General features: G+C 43.8%; 2 protein-coding genes across 2 annotated transcripts; one reads left to right on the top strand and one right to left on the bottom strand.

The window, feature by feature from the left end:
• Positions 1-7,959: 7,959 nt before the first annotated feature.
• Positions 7,960-10,618, top strand: LOC136513573 (uncharacterized). The gene is made up of 4 exons (XM_066507547.1): positions 7,960-8,071; positions 8,731-8,952; positions 9,826-9,886; positions 9,995-10,618. The coding sequence occupies exons 2-4, from the start codon at positions 8,762-8,764 to the stop codon at positions 10,265-10,267; spliced, it is 525 nt and encodes a 174-aa protein (XP_066363644.1). The 5' UTR covers positions 7,960-8,071; positions 8,731-8,761; the 3' UTR covers positions 10,268-10,618.
• Positions 10,619-11,134: 516 nt separating this feature from the next.
• Positions 11,135-13,027, bottom strand: LOC136513971 (protein NEN4-like). The gene is made up of 2 exons (XM_066507949.1): positions 12,358-13,027; positions 11,135-12,256 (listed from the first exon to the last, which is right to left on the bottom strand). The coding sequence occupies exons 1-2, from the start codon at positions 12,614-12,616 to the stop codon at positions 11,544-11,546; spliced, it is 972 nt and encodes a 323-aa protein (XP_066364046.1). The 5' UTR covers positions 12,617-13,027; the 3' UTR covers positions 11,135-11,543.
• Between the last annotated feature and the right edge of the window lie 5,524 nt (positions 13,028-18,551).

Here is an 18,551-nt window from a genome sequence, read left to right as displayed (position 1 = left end):
AACACTCTAGTTGAAGAGTTTCTTAATGATGAGGGCATCAAGCATGAGTTTTCAACTCCTTACACCCCTCAACAAAATGGTGTAGTAGAGAGGAAGAACCATACACTTCTTGATATGGCAAGGACAATGCTAGATGAGTATAAGACGTCGGACCTCTTTTGGAGTGACGCCGTCAACACCGCTTGCCATACCATCAACCGTCTCTACTTACACAAGAAACTCAAGAAGACTTCATATGAGCTTTTAACCGGTAACAAACCAAAGGTGTCATACTTTAGAGTGTTTGGGTGCAAGTATTTTATTCTTAATAAAAGACCCAAAACCTCTAAATTCGCACCTAAATTTGATGAAGGCATTCTTCTTAGTTATGGATCAAATGAGCATGACTATCGTGTCTTCAACAAAACCATGGGTAGAGTTGAAGTCACGGTAGATGTGACATTTGATAAATCTAATGGCTCTCAAGTGGAGCAAGTTGATTCAAGTGTTGTAGGGAAGGAGGATCCACCATGTGAGGTAATCAAGCAAATGGCTATAGGCGACATTAGGCCACAAGAAGATCAAGCCACTGATGATGAGGATCCCCAGGCTGTTGCTGCACAAATTTCCACTGACATACTCCATCGACAAGGGCAGCACTCACCTGCTGAACATCAGTAGGGCGGTAGTGCCGCTCATGAGGGCGGCAGTGCCGCCCCATCTACCTCAGCAGCAGTTCCTTCAACTCCTACTCCACCACCTCAAGGACTCAACTTGGAGCCTATCTTTGAACAAGAAGAGGCTGAAGGTCTAGAAGAGGGACAAGGAGGTGTTGAGCACCCAAGGCTACGTCAAACTATACAACGAGATCACCCCGTTGACAACATTCTTGGGAGCATTCGAAAGGGGGTAACAACTCATTCACATTTAGCAAATTTTTGTCAATATTACTCATTTGTTTCCTCTTTGGAACCTCTCAAGGTAGAACAAGCACTTAAAGATCCGGATTGGGTCATGGCCATGCAAGAAGAGCTCAACAACTTTGAGAGAAATCAAGTGTGGAAATTGGTGGAAAGACCCAACACTAATGTCATTGGTACCAAGTGGGTCTTCCGTAACAAGCAAGATGAAAATGGCATGGTAACTAGGAACAAGGCAAGATTGGTGGCCCAAGGCTTCACTCAAGTAGAGGGCTTGGACTTTGAAGAAACATATGCACCGGTGGCAAGACTTGAAGCAATCCGAATGCTTCTAGCCTTTGCTGCCCATCATGACTTCAAGTTGTACTAAATGGATGTCAAGGGTGCATTCCTCGATGGCCCAATACAAGAGTTGGTGTATGTGGAGCAGCCACCGGGATTTGAAGATCCCAAGTTCCCCAACCATGTCTACAAACTGCAAAAGGCGCTCTATGGGCTTAAGCAAGCACCAAGAGCATGGTATGAATGCCTTAAGGAATTCTTGCTCAAACAAGGCTTTGAAATAGACAAAGCTAATCCTACACTCTTTACTCACAAAGTTGGAAATGATATATTTGTGTGCCAAATATATGTCGATGACATACTATTTGGTAGTACTAACCATGTGTATTGTGATGAGTTTAGTAGGATCATGACTAAGAGATTTGAGATGACCATGATGGGTGAGCTGAAGTTCTTCCTTGGATTTCAAATCAAGCAAATGAAGGAAGGGACATTCATTAGCCAAACCAAGTACACCCATGATATGCTTAAAAAGTTCAACATGGTGAATGCCAAGCCTATCAAAACTTCCATGCCAACCAATGGACATCTTGATCTAAATGAAGATGGGAAAGCCGTGGACATCAAGGTATATCGCTCCATGATTGGCTCTCTACTTTACTTATGTGCATCTAGGCCGGACATAATGCTTAGTGTGTGCATGTGTGCTAGATTTCAAGCCAACCCGAAAGAGTGCCATTTAGTGGCTGTTAAAAGAATCTTGAGATATTTAGTATACACTCCTAACCTTGGCTTGTGGTATCCCAAGGGCTCCAAGTTCAATCTACTTGGCTATTCGGATTCTGATTATGCCGGTTGCAAGGTAGATAGAAAAAGCACTTCGGGGACATGTCAATTCCTTGGACGGTCCCTAGTGTCTTGGAGTTCTAAGAAGCAAAATTGTGTAGCTCTTTCCACCGCCGAGGCCGAGTATATTGCAGCCGGTGCATGTTGTGCTCAACTACTTTGGATGAGGCAAACCCTTCGTGATTTTGGATGTCAATTTACCAAAATCTCACTCTTGTGTGACAATGAAAGTGCCATAAAGCTTGCAAACAATCCCATAAGCCACTCAAGAACCAAACATATAGACATCCGACATCATTTCTTAAGAGACCACGAAACCAAAGGAGATATCAAAATTCGTCATGTGAGCACCAAAAAACAACTAGCCGATATCTTCACTAAGCCTCTCGATGAGTCAAGGTTTTGTGCTTTACGTAGTGAGCTAAATATACTTGATTCTCATAACGTGGTTTGAAATATGGCACACCTCTGTTTGACTACCTAGTGAAATAGGAAAATGATTTAAAAAGATATTATAACGTGTTTCAAAATCATTTCAAAAGGCTAACTAAGTGTCATGACCATTGTCTGTATTGTTGATTGCTTACTGGTCATGATATTTAGAGTATATATATCCATATCTGAGGTGAAGGAGGTCAAAAAGTTTCAGTGTAATCCCTGCAAGATTGGCAGGGTGGCAGTGCCGCCCATTATGGCCGGCAGTGTCGCTCTATGAAAACTGAGCCATTTTTAGCCAATTTTGGCTAGGTTGCGGGGCCCGTTTTCTTTTATTTATTCCTTCTCTGGCCCCCGACCCAACTCTCTCCTTCTCTCCCAACTGATGTCGACGCCCGTGCTCCTTCCTTCCTCTCTCTCAAGCATGCGCCGTCGCCGTTTCTTGCGACCTGCCACCCCAGCAGTGCCGCCCCTGCTGCCAGCCAAGTCTCTTCATCGCTGGTCACTGTAGGAGGCTCCTGGCCGAGCTGTTTCTTCTCTTATCCCTCCACTCCAATGGTTTGGAAGCAAGGTGAAATCCTAACCCCTTTCGATCTATACAATGTGAAGCTTTTAGTCATGGATTCTAGTTTCTAGGGGGAGTATGAAGGGTTTAGAAAGGTTTTTGATGGTTGAATCGAGTTGATTTTGGATTTCACCAGTTGGATTATTTTAGGGAGAGTGGCAATGCCGCCCTTGGGACCATTAATGGCACCCCTAGCAGATTCTAACTGCTATACTCAAGCTCATAAATCCGATGAATTTCAGAATGGATTGGATTCATTTATCAAAAATTGTTTCTAAAGTTTTTCATACTCAGTCTTTCAAAATTCATGGCTAGGGTTTCATGTATTCCTTGCTTAGACTGTGATTCTGAAATTGTGATGACGAATAGACACTGTTGGAAATAGGATTTAACCAGAACAAAAAAGTTGAAAATGAAATAGTGAAGCAACTGAGGGCGGCAGTGCCGACCTCAGGGGGCAGCAGTGCCGCCCTACCATGCTGAATCCAAATCCAGCAAAGCTTCCTATGTCATTTTCAAAATTCTTTTTCTTGTTAAAACCTACTTGCAGCTGTGTCTTACTCATTATCTTATACAATTTTTTTATCAAGTCTCATTTAAATTGCATAGATGGACCGAGGTAAAAGGAAGGTGTTGACAACCAAGCAAAAGGTCAAGAGAGGCAGGGGACAAGCGAGCTATACTCCTAGAGACAAAAATCTTGATGAAGACCTTACTGAAGAGGAAAACATTCAAAGGATGGGAAGAACTATTCGTGTGTGGCCTAATTCTCCTTTGCACATTTTAGAGTTTGATAGCAGCTACATGAGAGATAACACTGATAGGTTCGATCTCATTCCTCCCCAAAATAGTGATGATCATAGAGTTGTTGATTATTCCATGAGTTGGAAGAAGACAGGTGAAGCCAGAGAGATTGATCCCTACTCCTCTGACAGATCAAATAACATTGATTATAGATTTTGGAATGCTTTCCAATCTGATTTTTATGCTATAGCCATTCTGTCTAAGTCAAAGGGCAAGATTAGCAAGATGCAGTACATTGACTTTGGTGACTTGGAGAGCAGGGATGATCATCAGTTTGCTACAGCAATCAAGACCTGTGACCGCTTTGAGATGATAGACATCATGAGTTTTAGGTATGATTGGAATAGGGAGATTCTTGCTCAGTTCCATGCTACTTACTATTGGAACAGGGAAGTGGATGAGCTTCATTGGATGATTGATGGGCAACATTATCGCATTGATTTTGTCACCTTCTATCGTATTCTTGGTTTTGGACACATCCACAGGGAATATGAGAGGATTCATAATGAGCGTCGTCTTGAGCAAATGGAAGTAAGCTTCATGTGGGAGGATCAAAATCTTGCAGTTCCTGATTGGTCAAGGACCAAGCTCAAGAGTTTATATTATATCATGAACAATCTTTTTAGGATCACTCTCAACCCTAAAGACAACGCAACAGATTTGAATGGCTATATCATTAATGTGCTGTCTAGGTTTTCTAGCAGTGAAAAGTTTAATGTTCCAAGATTCATTTGAGTTGAGCTAGCATATGCCATGGATGATGGGAGGAGATCTTTGCCCTATGCTCCTTACCTTATGTTTATGATTGAGAGAGTGACTGGCATGTGGTTCCCTAAGGATTGTGAGCACACTGTTTACAAGATCAAGAAGACCCATGGTGGTTTAGGGGGACTTGGATCAGCTACTCAGCAACTAGTTCTGGAGGACCCGGAGATAGTGGGGCAGCAGGCTTTCACCCTTCTAGAGCTGCATAGAGAGATATTCCTAAGCCGTCTAGGGCTAGGGAACAAAAGAAGTCAAAGTGGGGAAAGATGAGTACATGGATGAAGGCAATCTTTACTCATTGTGCATATACTTCATAGACTGCTTATGAGGATTGAATGGAGAACAGGGAAGCAGTGAGGCATGCTAGGGAGATGGCAAGGCTACCACCACTTCCACCAGTGCAGCCACCACCTCAGTTTCCTAACTTGCCTTGCCTTTCTTCTTCTGATGAGGAGCAGGATCAGGCAGATGAGCACCATGATTAACAGCCAGATGACCGGCAGCATGGACACTCATATGAGCCATTTAGTCAGTACTACGGGTACACATAGGGACAACATTTTGAGGAGCCCCCAAGTCAGCAGGACCTTGGTGCAGAGATCCACCCTACATAGGCTGATCCACAGGTTCAAGCAGCTTTGTTTCGCACATATTCCAGGAGACCGCGTCCTTCGACGGATCAGCCAGGAACTTCTACTTTAGCTGGGGCAGCACCTCCGCAATGTTTAGCACGCTTCACTTCACACACCCATGTCGCTGGACGTGCCCGCGTCGACTCCGACAGTGATGAGTGATTTCTCTTCTTTTTCTTTTCTTTTTGGTACTTGATGCCAAAGGAGGAGAAAATAAGAGGGGTCAACAGTTTTTCGATGCCATATGTTCTTCGCTGCTGCGCTTGATGTTCAGATCCGATGAGAGTAGTTAGGTTGTGAGTTTGAGAGTCGCTTAAAACTCTATTTTATGAAATTATGCTACTTTGTGACTTAATTTGCTTCGGATATGGACATGTATTCATGGTTACTGTTTTAGCTTGTCATATTCTGATTTTAGATTGTTTTATATTCACATGATATGCTGTAGAAATTTGATTGCTACCTGACTAATATAGTCAGGACGGCAGTGCCGCCCTCTGGGGCCGGCAGTGCCGCCCTATGCTGTTTCAGCCAGTATCTTATGTGCTTGAACTGATAAAACCTGTCATGTGCATCAAGTTTATTCCTGTAACACTTTGTTCAGCACCCCACAGCAGGCATGGATGTAGGGGGAGGTTCCCATCACACCTAAAATATGAATCATGGCCTCTTATGCCAAATTGAGAATTCAAATCTCCATTCACATATTTAGGGGGAGGCTCCTACACCCATGATTCAAAAATCTCAGTCTATATTTTATATCATTTGTAAGCTCTAAATTGGGTTGTCATCAATTATCAAAAATAGGGAGATTGTAAGTGCAATTAAGCCCTATTGTGGGTTTTGGTATTGATGACCACTAAATTAGAGGACTAATGAGATTTATCGAGATGACAAGCATGGAATCAAAAAATGAGGATGATGTACAGGTTGCAGGTGTCCTAATTATAAAAGGTGGCCAGACCTAGCTCAAAGGAAGTTTAAATTCTTTTATGTTTTGAAATTGAGTTTAGGAAAAGCCGTACTATTAAGAGGAATTTTAAGACAGTTGGTCAACTGTTGAATCAGATGCTCAAATTCATAGATTTACATTCTCCCACCTAGTTAAAACAGCCAGCCAAATTTGATATCATATTACATGTTTTGGCTAGGGCGGCAGTGCCGCCCTGTTAAGAGTGGCAGTGCCGCCCTTAACTGACCGTTGGGCTCGGGGGTATTTATACCCTCCAGGCCCGGCCCACAACGGTCATCTTCTCCACTGAATCATTCTGCTCGAAACAAGACAGAACCAAAAGCTCACCTCTCTCCTCCATTGTTGCTCCTCCATCCCTCAAGCTAATCCTTGATTCCAACCATCAACACTTGAGAGAAAAGGTAGCAAAATTCGATTGGAGAGAAGATCCACTGATTCTCAAAGTCTAAGAGCACTTGGTTCACGTTTGACCGACGGTTCTAAGGTTTGTTACTCTTGGAGCTTGCTCCTAGTCGGCTAGGCGTCGCCCTTGTGCTTGCCAACTTGTGTGGCAACATTGGGAGGTTTGCAACCTCATTCGAAAGCTAAGAAATTACCTCTCACTTTAAGAGTTCACTCTCTTGATTTGAGAACGAGGGTAAGGCAAGCCTTTGTGACAAGCTCAAGCATTTTGTGGCTTCCTCAACAACGTGGACTTAGGCAAACCTTAGTGGTGAGCTGAACCACGGGATAAATCTTATGTTTTGCGTGCTTCATCTTTACTATACATGCTGTTTATCTTATTGCTAGCTGTTGTTAGGGTTTAGTTGCTCGATTCACATTTGTGTGAAGTTTCTGTGGTATCCTGTCTTCGAACTGGATTTTGAAGTTATATTGCAGGATTAAGCAGCTAGTGGGGTCAGGTTCATCCCTGTTAAATCTCAACTGTGTTAGATTATTTTTCGTAGAGCGGCAATGCCGCCCTCTGTTCTAATAGAGTTTTGAATTGAATTTTTACAGGCCTATTCACCCCCCTCTAGGCCTTCTTTATCTTTCTGTAGATCCTACTGGGAGGATGAATCAGATATTCTAAAATTAACCCTAAGCACTTTTGTTTATGGACATGAATATTTGTACCTATAAGGGCAACCCCTCAATAGTTCTAAGTGTAGATCCTTAAAGGCCAGACAAGGGTTGCCTTGTTCCCAATCGTCCTAAAAATGCTTCCAATTATAGTAAAAACTCAAAATGTCTCGTACTTATGACTGACATATGAGACACATCCGTCAATTGTTTGTGATCTCAACTCCTGGCAACATGAGATCAATGCATTGATTGGAGACGACACGTCGTATTTAGCATCTCGGTGGCTGTTGCTGGTGCTGTGAGTTGAAGATAAAGCCGTAGAGCAAGACACGACACTGGAAGGATGGGTCCAAGGCGTAGGAAGATGGAAATTAAGATGACGATAGAGAAGGAAGAAGAGCGGTGGTGCGGCATGGATCATAGGAAGAGGACAAGGCGAGGCAATTGTCGATCGCAGGGTGCTGACGGTTAACAATGGTGGTAGAGGGCACCCACCTCGTCATGACGGGTGACAAATTTTTTGCCACGTCACCAATCAACCATGAGCAGGGAGGAAGGGATTGATGGCTTGTATATGCCCAAAACAAACTTGCGGCCCAGTTACGAAAAGGCAGCCCAGCCCAGCCCAGCCCAGGTTCACCCTTGCACCTGCCTTCCGTTTCTTCTCGCCTTGCTTTTTCCCCTTCAGGCCTTCTTCCCTTCATCTCTTCTCTCTCTCTCTCTCGTTGCGACGCCTGCCTGGGCGACCGTCGCCGCCCTACACCAGGCGCCCAGGTCTTCTTCGCCGGCGCCGAGCAGCCACCAGGTATGCGTATGCCCACCCACCCCTTCTGTTCGCTTCGCTTCGCTTCGCTTCCTGCTGTGCGAAACCGAGCTCCCAAACCCTAACTTAAGCTATCTGCCTATTCCTATTCGGATCTGATCCAATCGCAACTCTATGCAGCATACATCTAGCGTCATGCCTACTATTAACTTCGACTTCTTTTGCAAAAATTATCGGACGTGCCCCTGCGCAGTGTGCATCTTGTTACATGACCACCGACCACCGATGAATGTCTGCCTATCTGATCTTGTGTTATCAAATATTTTTAGCTTGTAATCTCATCATATGTGCATGTATGGATTGTGGAACCGGTATTAAGTTTGTGTTGGAAGATTTTCTCATAGATGTATTCTGCATATTAGTTCATTGCAAGCTGATGAATTGTGGAAACGAGGATCAGTAAGAGGTAGCTAGGCGTTCTGCTTTTAAGTGCTGCTTCCATCGAATCAAAGAGGAAGACATGTGTTTTGTTGGACACGACCTGTTGTTTTGGGGCCACACCCTGGAAGTTTAATAAATCTGTAGAGCTAGGCTAGCACAAGTCTGTTAATTTCTGTAATTTGACCTTTGTTCTGTCGGTTGAATTTATACCTCATCTGTGCTTTCTTCTGTTCCTCCCTGAAAATTTGTTGTCAATCCAGCCGCTGCTCAACAATCACCTCTGCCGAGGGCATGGACCACATGATGAGGCTTGGCGCCGGAGCCGCCCACCAGATCTCCAGGGCTGAACCAATGCCTGACCGAAGGTCAAGGTTTTGGCAGACGGATGTGCAGCCTGCGCCTCGTATAGACATCATCTGCCCTCTTCCTTGCCGCCCTTCCCGCCCACAGCTCCTCAATTGGCCCAGCCCCAAGTCTAACGGGTTAGTTCTTTCTTCACTCTCCTCTATCCACCACGGACTTACATGCACCATACTGACGTTGAATAAAAATTTGTTGAACCTGCCTCATAGTTTGCATATTCATGTATGCCTGCTGCCTGCATACTTGCTACATTTTCAGCGTCAGCTGGTAGGCCATAGGTTTGCATATTTTTGTATGCCTGCATACTTGCTAGATTTTGAGCGCCAACTGGTAGGCCATATGTTGCATGTTTGTATGTACTTTCATCCTTGCTAGGTTTTGAGCGCCAATTGCTAGGGCTTAGGTTTGCGTATTTTTGAATGCCTGCATACTTGCTAGATCTGGAAGGCCAATCGGTAGTCCGTCTCTTGCGTATGCTCCAAGTAAGGGCAGCAGATATAGTATTATTGTTTCGCGCCAAATTTTTCATGCAATGTAACATTATATGTTTCAAGAGATCCGTTCACATAAGCTTGGGGGCCACAAGCTGAGCATTAACGGACAAAGCAGATAGTGTTACATGTGGCGACAAAACAGAAGTACTTATGGGGGCAAGGATTTTGCGCATGACATTTACAAGCTTCCGTCAGCAACATGTGCATATAGCAGCAAAAAAAAAGGCAATAGACGTTACTTAGTGTTACATGTGCTGTTCCATAAATTTGTTGATAGACAGATATCCGTTGCAATCGCACTCGTCCACATTTATTAGCCAAACAGAAACGTCGAATGCGGTTACATGTACTAGTTGGATAAGATTAAGTGTTTTGCCTGCCACATTTCAGATCACTTCATAATGTTTTTTCTGGGAATGCTAGAATTTCTCGATAATTGCTGTAGCCAAGCATATGACTGGTCCTTTTGCTGACACTGTTTGTGTTCTGCGATTGCAGGGCACTCCCATTGTATAGAGCAGACCTCACTTGTGATATCGTTGATCTCATCCTTAGCAAGGTATGCTGCCATATCAATGTTTTTTTGGTATTTAAGTAGGCTGTACGTGCTGTATTGCAGCATGTTGTTCTTCTGGATTATGATGCCCAGCTTTGTCTCTTCTTTCAGAATGACCCTGATGTGGATACTGATTCAAGCAGCCAGGTGGCCTTTTTCTGTGGCTCACCTCCTGCACGCACTAACAACCCTGTTATCAATGACCCACAGTTTGGAAAGAAAACACCATCCTTTTCTCCTTTAGGAAGTTCTTTTGGAAAAATGGCAGCTGGAAGAGTTGAGGTAGGTTCTCCGACCTGCGGGGCCAGCAGCCCGAAAGTAAGAATCGAAGGTTTTGCTTGCGGGAACAAAGAGCCCCCTCACTGTGCAGTTACATTTGCCTGATGATCCGCATTGACCCTACCTAACCCTGTTTTGCTACCCCGCAACCTGTACATTTTCGCTGCCCAGCTGAGGATATAACTAGTTTCTTTCGTTATATAAGCTGCTAGCTGCTCATTGAAGAGTCAAGTCGGAGTCGAGTCAGAGCGTTTGGTGCCCCTTGTGATTGTGGCTTTTGAAACTGCATGATCGAAGGGAGCATAGCTCTCGGATGTAAATATAGATCGAGGTGTCCGGTGTATGTACTAGATGTTGTATGTGTCTGCTAAATGTAGTAAGGTTGGATGGGTCCATATGTGGGTGTCTGTAAATACCGTCATGCATTTGGATGTGAATTGAAATGCATCTTCAGTTATGTTACCATGCTTCTCATTGTTATTTCACTTGCGAGGCTTCTGAGGATGCTGCAAGAATGGTACTCCCTCTGTTCTAAATTACAAGTTCTGACTTCTCTAGACACCTAGAAAAGCCAGAAGGGCTTGTAAGTTGGAACGGAGGGAGTTGTTCTCAAAGAGGATGAGAGCAGCTTGAAAGCGGGTGGTCTTCTTATTAGTCGTTTTCTGTCGGTGCCGCACATTTTTGACTGGTGATATGCACAACTGCATATGTGCGGTTTATATATCTGACTGGTGATGCCGTAGGCTTTGAGATGGAATAATCTGTTGGTTATTGGTACTGTCGACGGATCATGTTTGTATTAGATGACACTCTTGGAGAGAGGAATATCAGCCGGTTCAAATTGGAATCCTTCACGTATGTGCAACCGGGAACAGAGCATTTGCAACAATTAATCCCAAACTGGAATCCTTCACGTATGTGCAACCGAGAACAGAGCATTCGAAACAATTATGCAGACCGAGAACAGAGCACTTGAAAGAATTATTCAGAGTAATTTATACAGATGAATCAATTATTCTTGCACAAATGAAGTGGTCGAATGACATGTTATGTTAACTATACAACACCAAACTATGTACAAGTAGAACAACTAAATCTGACGGAGTCAGTTAAACTAAGGTGCGTGGATGAAATCAAATCGATGAACTGTACAATTGAATGGAATGAAATCCAATTAGCTAGGAATGAATCCAATTAGCTAGCTAGTCGATGAATCTTCAGTCTGGTAGTAGTAATAGTGTGCATTCTCGCTGAGCTATAGGAGAAAGCAGATTTCAGCCGAAATAATAATAATTTGGCAACTCCATCTTCTTCTTCTTCTCCGTAGCTAGCTAATAAGCATCCATCATCATTGATCATCCAAAGAAGAAAGAAAGATGGATCATCTGAGGATGGCCCTGGAGTGCCTGAGGATCATGTGGAAGGGCGTCGTCGCTGTCGCCGTCACCGGGCGCCTGCTTGCGCTTGGAGCAGCAGCAGCTTGCTGGGCGACGGCCCTTGCCACCACCTTGCCCAGGCTATTCCGCTTGCCGCAGGGGGTGGGGGGTGCCGTAGGTGCAGGTTTAGTTGCTGGTCCCGCCGGGCGTGGCGGCGCTTGGTGGCGCACAGGGGTAAACGGCAGCTTGGTCTGCGTCAAGACGTCGGGCCGGTGGTGGTGTACAGCATGTTTAGGTGGCGGCGTCGTGGAAGATGAGGGGGAAGTGATGGTCGTCGTCGCAGGCGCCGTTGTGATGGTCTGCGCCTGCGCCGCCATCTTCCTGGTGACCGCGGCGCCGTCGGCTTGGCGAGCCTGCTGTGTGCGTAGGACGTCGGGCAGGCTGGACTCGAGCAGCAGGACGGTGGCGCAGTGCTTGAGCACCTCGAGGTTCATGCGCGCGTCGTCCAGGCTCCTGTGCTTCTGCTTGCCGATGCCGAAGTAGGTGGCGAGTGTGGCCATCTTGAGGTCCCCGGCGCGGCGGCCGAAGTCCGCGGCCAGGACGTTGAGGGAGTCGATGACGCCGGCGGGCTCCGGTGCGGGGCGCCCGATGTCGGCGAACGCCTCGCGGATGCGAGGGCAGTCGAAGCGCTGGATGTTGTGCCCAGCCCACACGCGGCCTGGACGTATGTATTTGCATTCTTCAGTCATGGATCTGCCACACACGCTGGATGCAACCCATAGCAGCAACAAACAAGAAACAACGACGCTAGCTGCTTACCGTCCAGGATTTGGAATATCTTGTCGGCCACGTCCTTGAAGGGCGGCGCCGACGAGATGGCCTCGACGTCCGTGAATCGCCTGGTGACGGCGACGGAGAGGTCGCCCGGGCGGATGAGGGTGTCGTAGCTGCCCACCTCCACCAGCTTCCTGGGGCACACCAGGATGGCGCCGAACTCCAGCAGCCACCACCGCCCCGCCGACGTCGGAGCCGTCGTCTCCACGTCGAAGAAGACGATCTCTCTCATCGCCGTCGTCATGTCGATGGATTGATTGGCTGGCTACGTGCTAGATGCTTCTTCTTAGCTCGATCTTCTTCTCTCGATCGATCTTATTCTCGATGAATGAAGGAATGAATGATCTTTCTCTTCTTCTTCTTCCTCCCCCTGCTGGTCTGGCCTGGCTACCTATATATCTCGGGTGGATCGATCGAGTTTGGGACGCAATCAAGCAACAAGTGCTTTGTTTGCGCACGTTTTCCTCTAGCTAGAGGACGAGGAATGCAAACGGTGCAAGCTAAGAAGAAGAGAGGAAGAAGAAGCTCATAAAGCTGTACAATGTCTGATGCTCTGGCGGCAAAGCAGATCGATCATGTTCATGAGTAGTTGCCGTTAATGGACGGACACAGATAGACACATAGATAGAACAAAGCTACAAGCTATATATATATATGTATGTCGTTTATTCCTTGCGGGGCCGATCGGAATTGCTCGATCAATCTCGATGGCTTCATATGTTGGGAAGAACGAAGGACAACGGCGTGTGATGCATCGCCGGCGGACTCCTCTCCCCGTTATTCAACCCGGCCGATTATTAATAAATAACAAATATAACAGTGCACGCAACGCAACCAGTGCAAATGCAATGCAAGCAACGGGGGGAGGAAGCAAACGCAAAAGCTGTAGCAGGCCGGCCGGCAATTGCTGCATTATTCATGGGCAGCCAAGTCCTTTAAGGAAAGGATAATCCGAATCGCATCGCATCGGAGGCATAGCATCCACCTGCAAATTTACTACTAACATGTTTGAGCATGCAAATTACTATACTACACGATTCGAAATGCAGTCCGTTTGTTTGCTGTTACGTACCATTATTATTTTCAATATTATTAGTACTACCTACTCCCTCCTCCTGCGTTCTAGAAATTTTAGGATAGATTAAGAGAGAACATAGAAAACGTACATGTCCTCACTTTATTTCTTAATAAGATGCTATTATCAATACGATTAGTGACGATTGGCTGATAAATGAAAAATATTTAATGCAAAATGAGTTTCTATCTTCTAAAATGCCTTATATTTGAGGATAAATTTCGAATGCTAGAATGCGCTATATTACAGGACGGAGGGACGAATAGCTACGAGTACCTCTACTCTCTTGATTTGGTTACTTTGTGGACGACCCTATTCTATATATATTCCTTCCATGCCCCTCTCTTCTCTCCATGCAAAGCACAGCAAATTAAATGTGTAACGCAAGCGTCGTCACCTGGCCGGCTAACTTTTCAGATTAGTGCTTCCGTGCGTGCATGGGTCGCCATTCTACACACGCACCAACTAACTTAACTGCCACAAACAGAGATAGAATATTCTCGCTCCAAGCTAGCTAGCTAGCTTACCTTCCCATCCGCGTTATACTAGTTTCGTTGCTATATTTGTTCTTCTGCTCTGCTTAATTATATCCTAATTATTTGCGTGGCTGCACTTTATTTGCCACACCCCTAATACCTTCGATCCACCACCTCCAAGATTCGGTCATCGTCCTTAATTAGCTAGCTCCATAGAGTCATCCCTAATAATAAAGTGACAAAATTTCTAGTCATCTTTTTCGTCCACACTCCCCTAACTAACTATAGAATTTGGAAGCTATATATATCTATTCGACTATCTACATGACAACACTCCTATTTTATACGTGACGTATGCCGGGCTTCTTTAGACAACGTGGATAGTTAGGAATCCTAATCTAAATATATTCCTCCGACCTGAGTAGCCTGAATACAAATCCTAATCCTAATCCAAATACATGAGGATAAGAGTAGAAATCTACTTCTGATATTAAACTATCAAGAATTTCTTATTTTTGGTCTTTTTTATTTTTTTTCCTGTTTTTCCTGATAGCGTTCGGACTTTTACTTTTTCCGACGTTACGAACCAAAGCTGAGTCCTCACCGGTTACATATTTTTTTTTCCGATTTGTTTTCATATTCGGATGTATTAGTAACAAAGGTTCGCCGCATTGTAACCGCGTTTTATGTTTCGTTCTCTGGACAGCGTATTTGTTTTCCCTCTTCCGTCCTCTTTTCTGGTTTGCCTTTTCCGTGAATGAACGTCCATGTCTCTGTTCTCCATTCCGTTTCATCCCCGTTCCATACTTCTTTTTGTTTTGTTTTTCCTTTTCTAGAGTATCTTATTTGTTCTTATACAAATATAAATAAATACATAATCAATATATATCGTTGAAGCCTTAATTTTTTCTTAATAAAAAAATATTTCGGACACTAAATTTTTAAAGTAGTTTCTTAAGGAACGAAACTTATTGTTATCGTTAGAACTTGGATCAGCCGATGGTCAAACTAATCAAACCGAGAACTAAAATTTTAAATAGTTTGTTATCCAATCTAATCAAAATAATAACTAATTAAAGCGAGAACTAAAATTTTAAATAGTTTGTTATCAAATATAATCAAAATAAACATATCTCCAAGTTGTACATATACCAATGTAATCCTCGATGAGGGTTGCTATGTGAAAATCAAGAGAGATCTCCACTGTAATCATGAATACATAGACCAGTCCTTCACACGATGATAACTAATTCCATATCAACTTTATCATATATGAGAATCACATATTTTTTTGGGTCCTCAAAAGAAATCATGAAACTCGATATCCAACTCAACCAAGACAAGAATAGTATGAAAATTAAAGTTATTATGACTAAATAATTTTGTGGCTTACAAAGGAATAAAAAAGATCTACCAACTATTTTAATTCGAAACATACTTAATAGGAGAATATTAATTGATAATATTAACTTATTATATTATTGATGTCATGAACCTCATAAAATACATTATAGCCTTTTAATTTTATGATATAAGTGTAAAAAATAAATAGATATGTAGCATTTTCATTCTCGTTTCCTCCTATTACATAGACTTTTTTTCTTTCATTGCAACGCACAGACATGTTTGCTAGTTTTATTTAAATAAATAAAGCTAGAGCCGTGGAAACACACACAGTATAATAGGCGGATGCCATTACAATTTCTCCGGGTTGAAAGTCCGCTGCAACTTTTTGTCACCTTGTTATATATCACAATAGTCATATGCATAAAATTGGATCCATGCCACGTTGTATGCCTCCATTGTCACCTGCTTTGCCTCCTCCCCGTTACCTAGCTAGGGCGCGCACCGCGATCTTGGCTCACTCTTGCCTTTCGTCGCCGCTGCCTTTGTCGTCGCCTCCTACTCTCGATGCCTCTTACCTCACCACCGAGAGTGGCGAAGAATGCTTCGGAATTTGATGCCTCGCTCGGACTCAAGGGAACATATTTAGATGATCCCGACGGCGGCGACAGGAGGAGGACGCGTCATGTCATATCTCTGATAACAACATGGGGGTGGAAGAAGACGACCTAGTCTAGTGAGGCTATCCAAAAAGCCGTGGAGGAAGTGTTGCTTCCTTGGCACCTTCCACCATTCCACAAGGCGCTTCATGTATGATCTCCTACATGCCCAGGAACTCTAGTGAGTTCTTCTGTCTCGCATGTGCCACATCCATTGACTAACCAGTCCCTTCATGCTAGATCGCCAACAAGCATTAATAGACCACTGTGATGGAGCATGAGTAGCACACATTAATGGCTTGGGAAACCTCGACCCATCCAACGTCAACTCCATTCATCATGCTCTGTGACAACACCATGATCAGGTCATAAAGATGTTGGAGACCTAGCACATCGCCTATAAGGATGCCCCATGGCTCATGCTACCATGGGATTATTGGAGCTAGCTTGTTTCAATCCATATTTTGTTCCTCCTATGTTTCAACCAAGAGCAAGTTGTTTCTCTTTGATTTGATCCAACGCCACTAAGATTGATGTTGTTCGCACTTGAAATTAACAAGACCTGAGGTTTATTCCTTAGAAAAATGGCCAAGATGGTTTTGGAAACTTTATCCAATCGCATAACTCTCTTGAGATGAGAAAAATACATATGTGGAAAGCCAAATTTGGATTCTGGATGAAGTAGCAATGTCCATTTGAAGATCCACCCCCGAGGAAACTGTTTAGGCCAATTTCCAAAACATGACAATTTTGACGACCAATTTCGAGTAAGGAGTCGTATTTTGACATGATATTTGTAAGAGATTCGACTCTTTATGGGGCACGACCTCCTGAACCTATAAATATCAAGGGCCATGGTCGATTGAGGCCTTGAGGGGATTTAGTCATACCAAATCAAGCTACCTTTTATCTTTCACCCTTTTATTCCTTATTAAACCCTACTTCTTCACCCCATGTGATGTTCTTCTCTCGTCTCCATGTTATGATGAAAGGATTGAATGCCCCAATAGGGAAAGGGGTGAACTAGGCTCTAAAAACTTAAATCAATAATCTTAACTTGTGTGTAATTCTACTCGCCCGTTGGATGGATTAAGCCTAGAACTAGAAAAACACACTAAGATTGAGTCTTTTGGGCCATCATGCTACACATGTCCTTAGATGAAAACATAGAAGAGCATTAGAGGAACATGATAAGCAAGTCTACCGAGAGGTTCACCCAATGATTGACACAACCTATGAGGTAAGCAACTAAAGGGAAGCTCATCATCACATTAAGAAAAGGCGTCCTTACAAACGGTATATATAAAAACATACAATTAAGCACACACTAGCAAAAAGTAAGGAATTTAGTTGCCACACTTGCACCCAAACAAAAGTAAAGCATAAAACCAAGACAAGAATGGACATTCAAGAATTGAAAGAAGGATAATAGACAAGAATTCCACGATTCTTCACCTCCAAAGGTTTCTTGGGCAGCGCTTGGCCTATGGCATATGTGGTGCCAGGATGGGACTATATATAGGTCGATCACATATTGTGAGGACGAGCTTAAGGTGTACTCCAAACCATCCTGATGGAAAAATGTGGATTTTTGGGTTCTCCCCTGAGGTGTGCCTGACGGAACTGTGTAATTTAGTGTCCTCCCTTGAGTACTTAGTGTCTAATGGAAGACAAGTACTCCTGGGAGGCATTAGATTAGGCGGTTCTACCACACAAGCAAAGAAGACAATGAGGTTAGATTAAAAGCTAGCAACTTGTAAGATCCAATAACCATCGTGGTTGGCAGGATTGGCTTATTGTCCAAATATAGGAAAACGAACCTACTTAGGAAGGTAGTAGATACAATGACAAAATAGGTGTATGAAAGGAGAGATTTAATTGATGGAACCACAGAGGGGACATGATAGAGGTTTGACTAGTGTTATAGAAAAGTTAGAAACAAGAGGCTCACTCGACGAGGTGGTAAGAGTAGAGATAAACTTGTTACGAAGATCAGGCCAGACAAAAACAACATGACTTAGAAATGACCAAGGTGGGTTAAGCGACGATGAGGAGATAATGACTCTTGACAGAGAAGCTTTAGTAGAAAAGGGTTCGGTACACGAGTTGCGGGGTGGCTTGGTTCCCTCAAAAGATCTCCTAAGGCAAACCAAACTCAATTAGGGAATAGGACTAACAAAGGTGGATTAGGACCTCCTATGGTACAATTAGTAAGTTTAGGGGCCAAAAATGTATTTTAATAGTGCCATAAACTAGATGAGAATGCTGAGAATAGTTTAAAGACCCTCTAATAAAATTTACTCTTTTGATTACTGATGGACCAGGGTCCTAGGAGTTCCCCACGGGGGTACTACTTGGATGGCCCCTGGGATGGCCCATGATCTGTTGAAGGACACGAGACAAGGTGGCATGGACTTCAAGCTATTCTAGATTGACTTAGTCAGCTTACTATGAAAGTTAGATTCTATAATAGGATTAGAACTCTTCTCTTGTAACTGAGTAGAACTAGATATGTGCCCTTACCATCTTTCCTATATAAAGAGAGGTACGGTGTACCCCCTTGTAACCCTAACAATCATATAATCAATCCAACGCAAAAGGCTACACGTCGACTGGACGTAAAGG

The sequence above is a fragment of the Miscanthus floridulus genome, chromosome 16, assembly GCF_019320115.1.
Source record: "Miscanthus floridulus cultivar M001 chromosome 16, ASM1932011v1, whole genome shotgun sequence".
In the NCBI taxonomy this organism is placed as follows: domain Eukaryota; kingdom Viridiplantae; phylum Streptophyta; class Magnoliopsida; order Poales; family Poaceae; genus Miscanthus; species Miscanthus floridulus.
Note: the sequence above shows the minus strand (reverse complement) of the source record. Positions and strands in the feature narration are given on the sequence as shown.

Bases quoted from the DNA above. Each gene is read 5' to 3' on its own strand.
- LOC136513971 (XM_066507949.1), bottom strand. From the start codon at position 12,616: ATGACGACGGCGATGAGAGAGATCGTCTTCTTCGACGTGGAGACGACG. The intron at 12,257-12,357 runs GTAAGCAGCTAG...ACATACGTCCAG, and splicing joins GATATTCCAAATCCTGGACG to GCCGCGTGTGGGCTGGGCAC.
- LOC136513573 (XM_066507547.1), top strand. From the start codon at position 8,762: ATGGACCACATGATGAGGCTTGGCGCCGGAGCCGCCCACCAGATCTCC. The intron at 8,953-9,825 runs GTTAGTTCTTTC...CTGCGATTGCAG, and splicing joins CCCAGCCCCAAGTCTAACGG to GGCACTCCCATTGTATAGAG. The intron at 9,887-9,994 runs GTATGCTGCCAT...CTCTTCTTTCAG, and splicing joins TTGATCTCATCCTTAGCAAG to AATGACCCTGATGTGGATAC.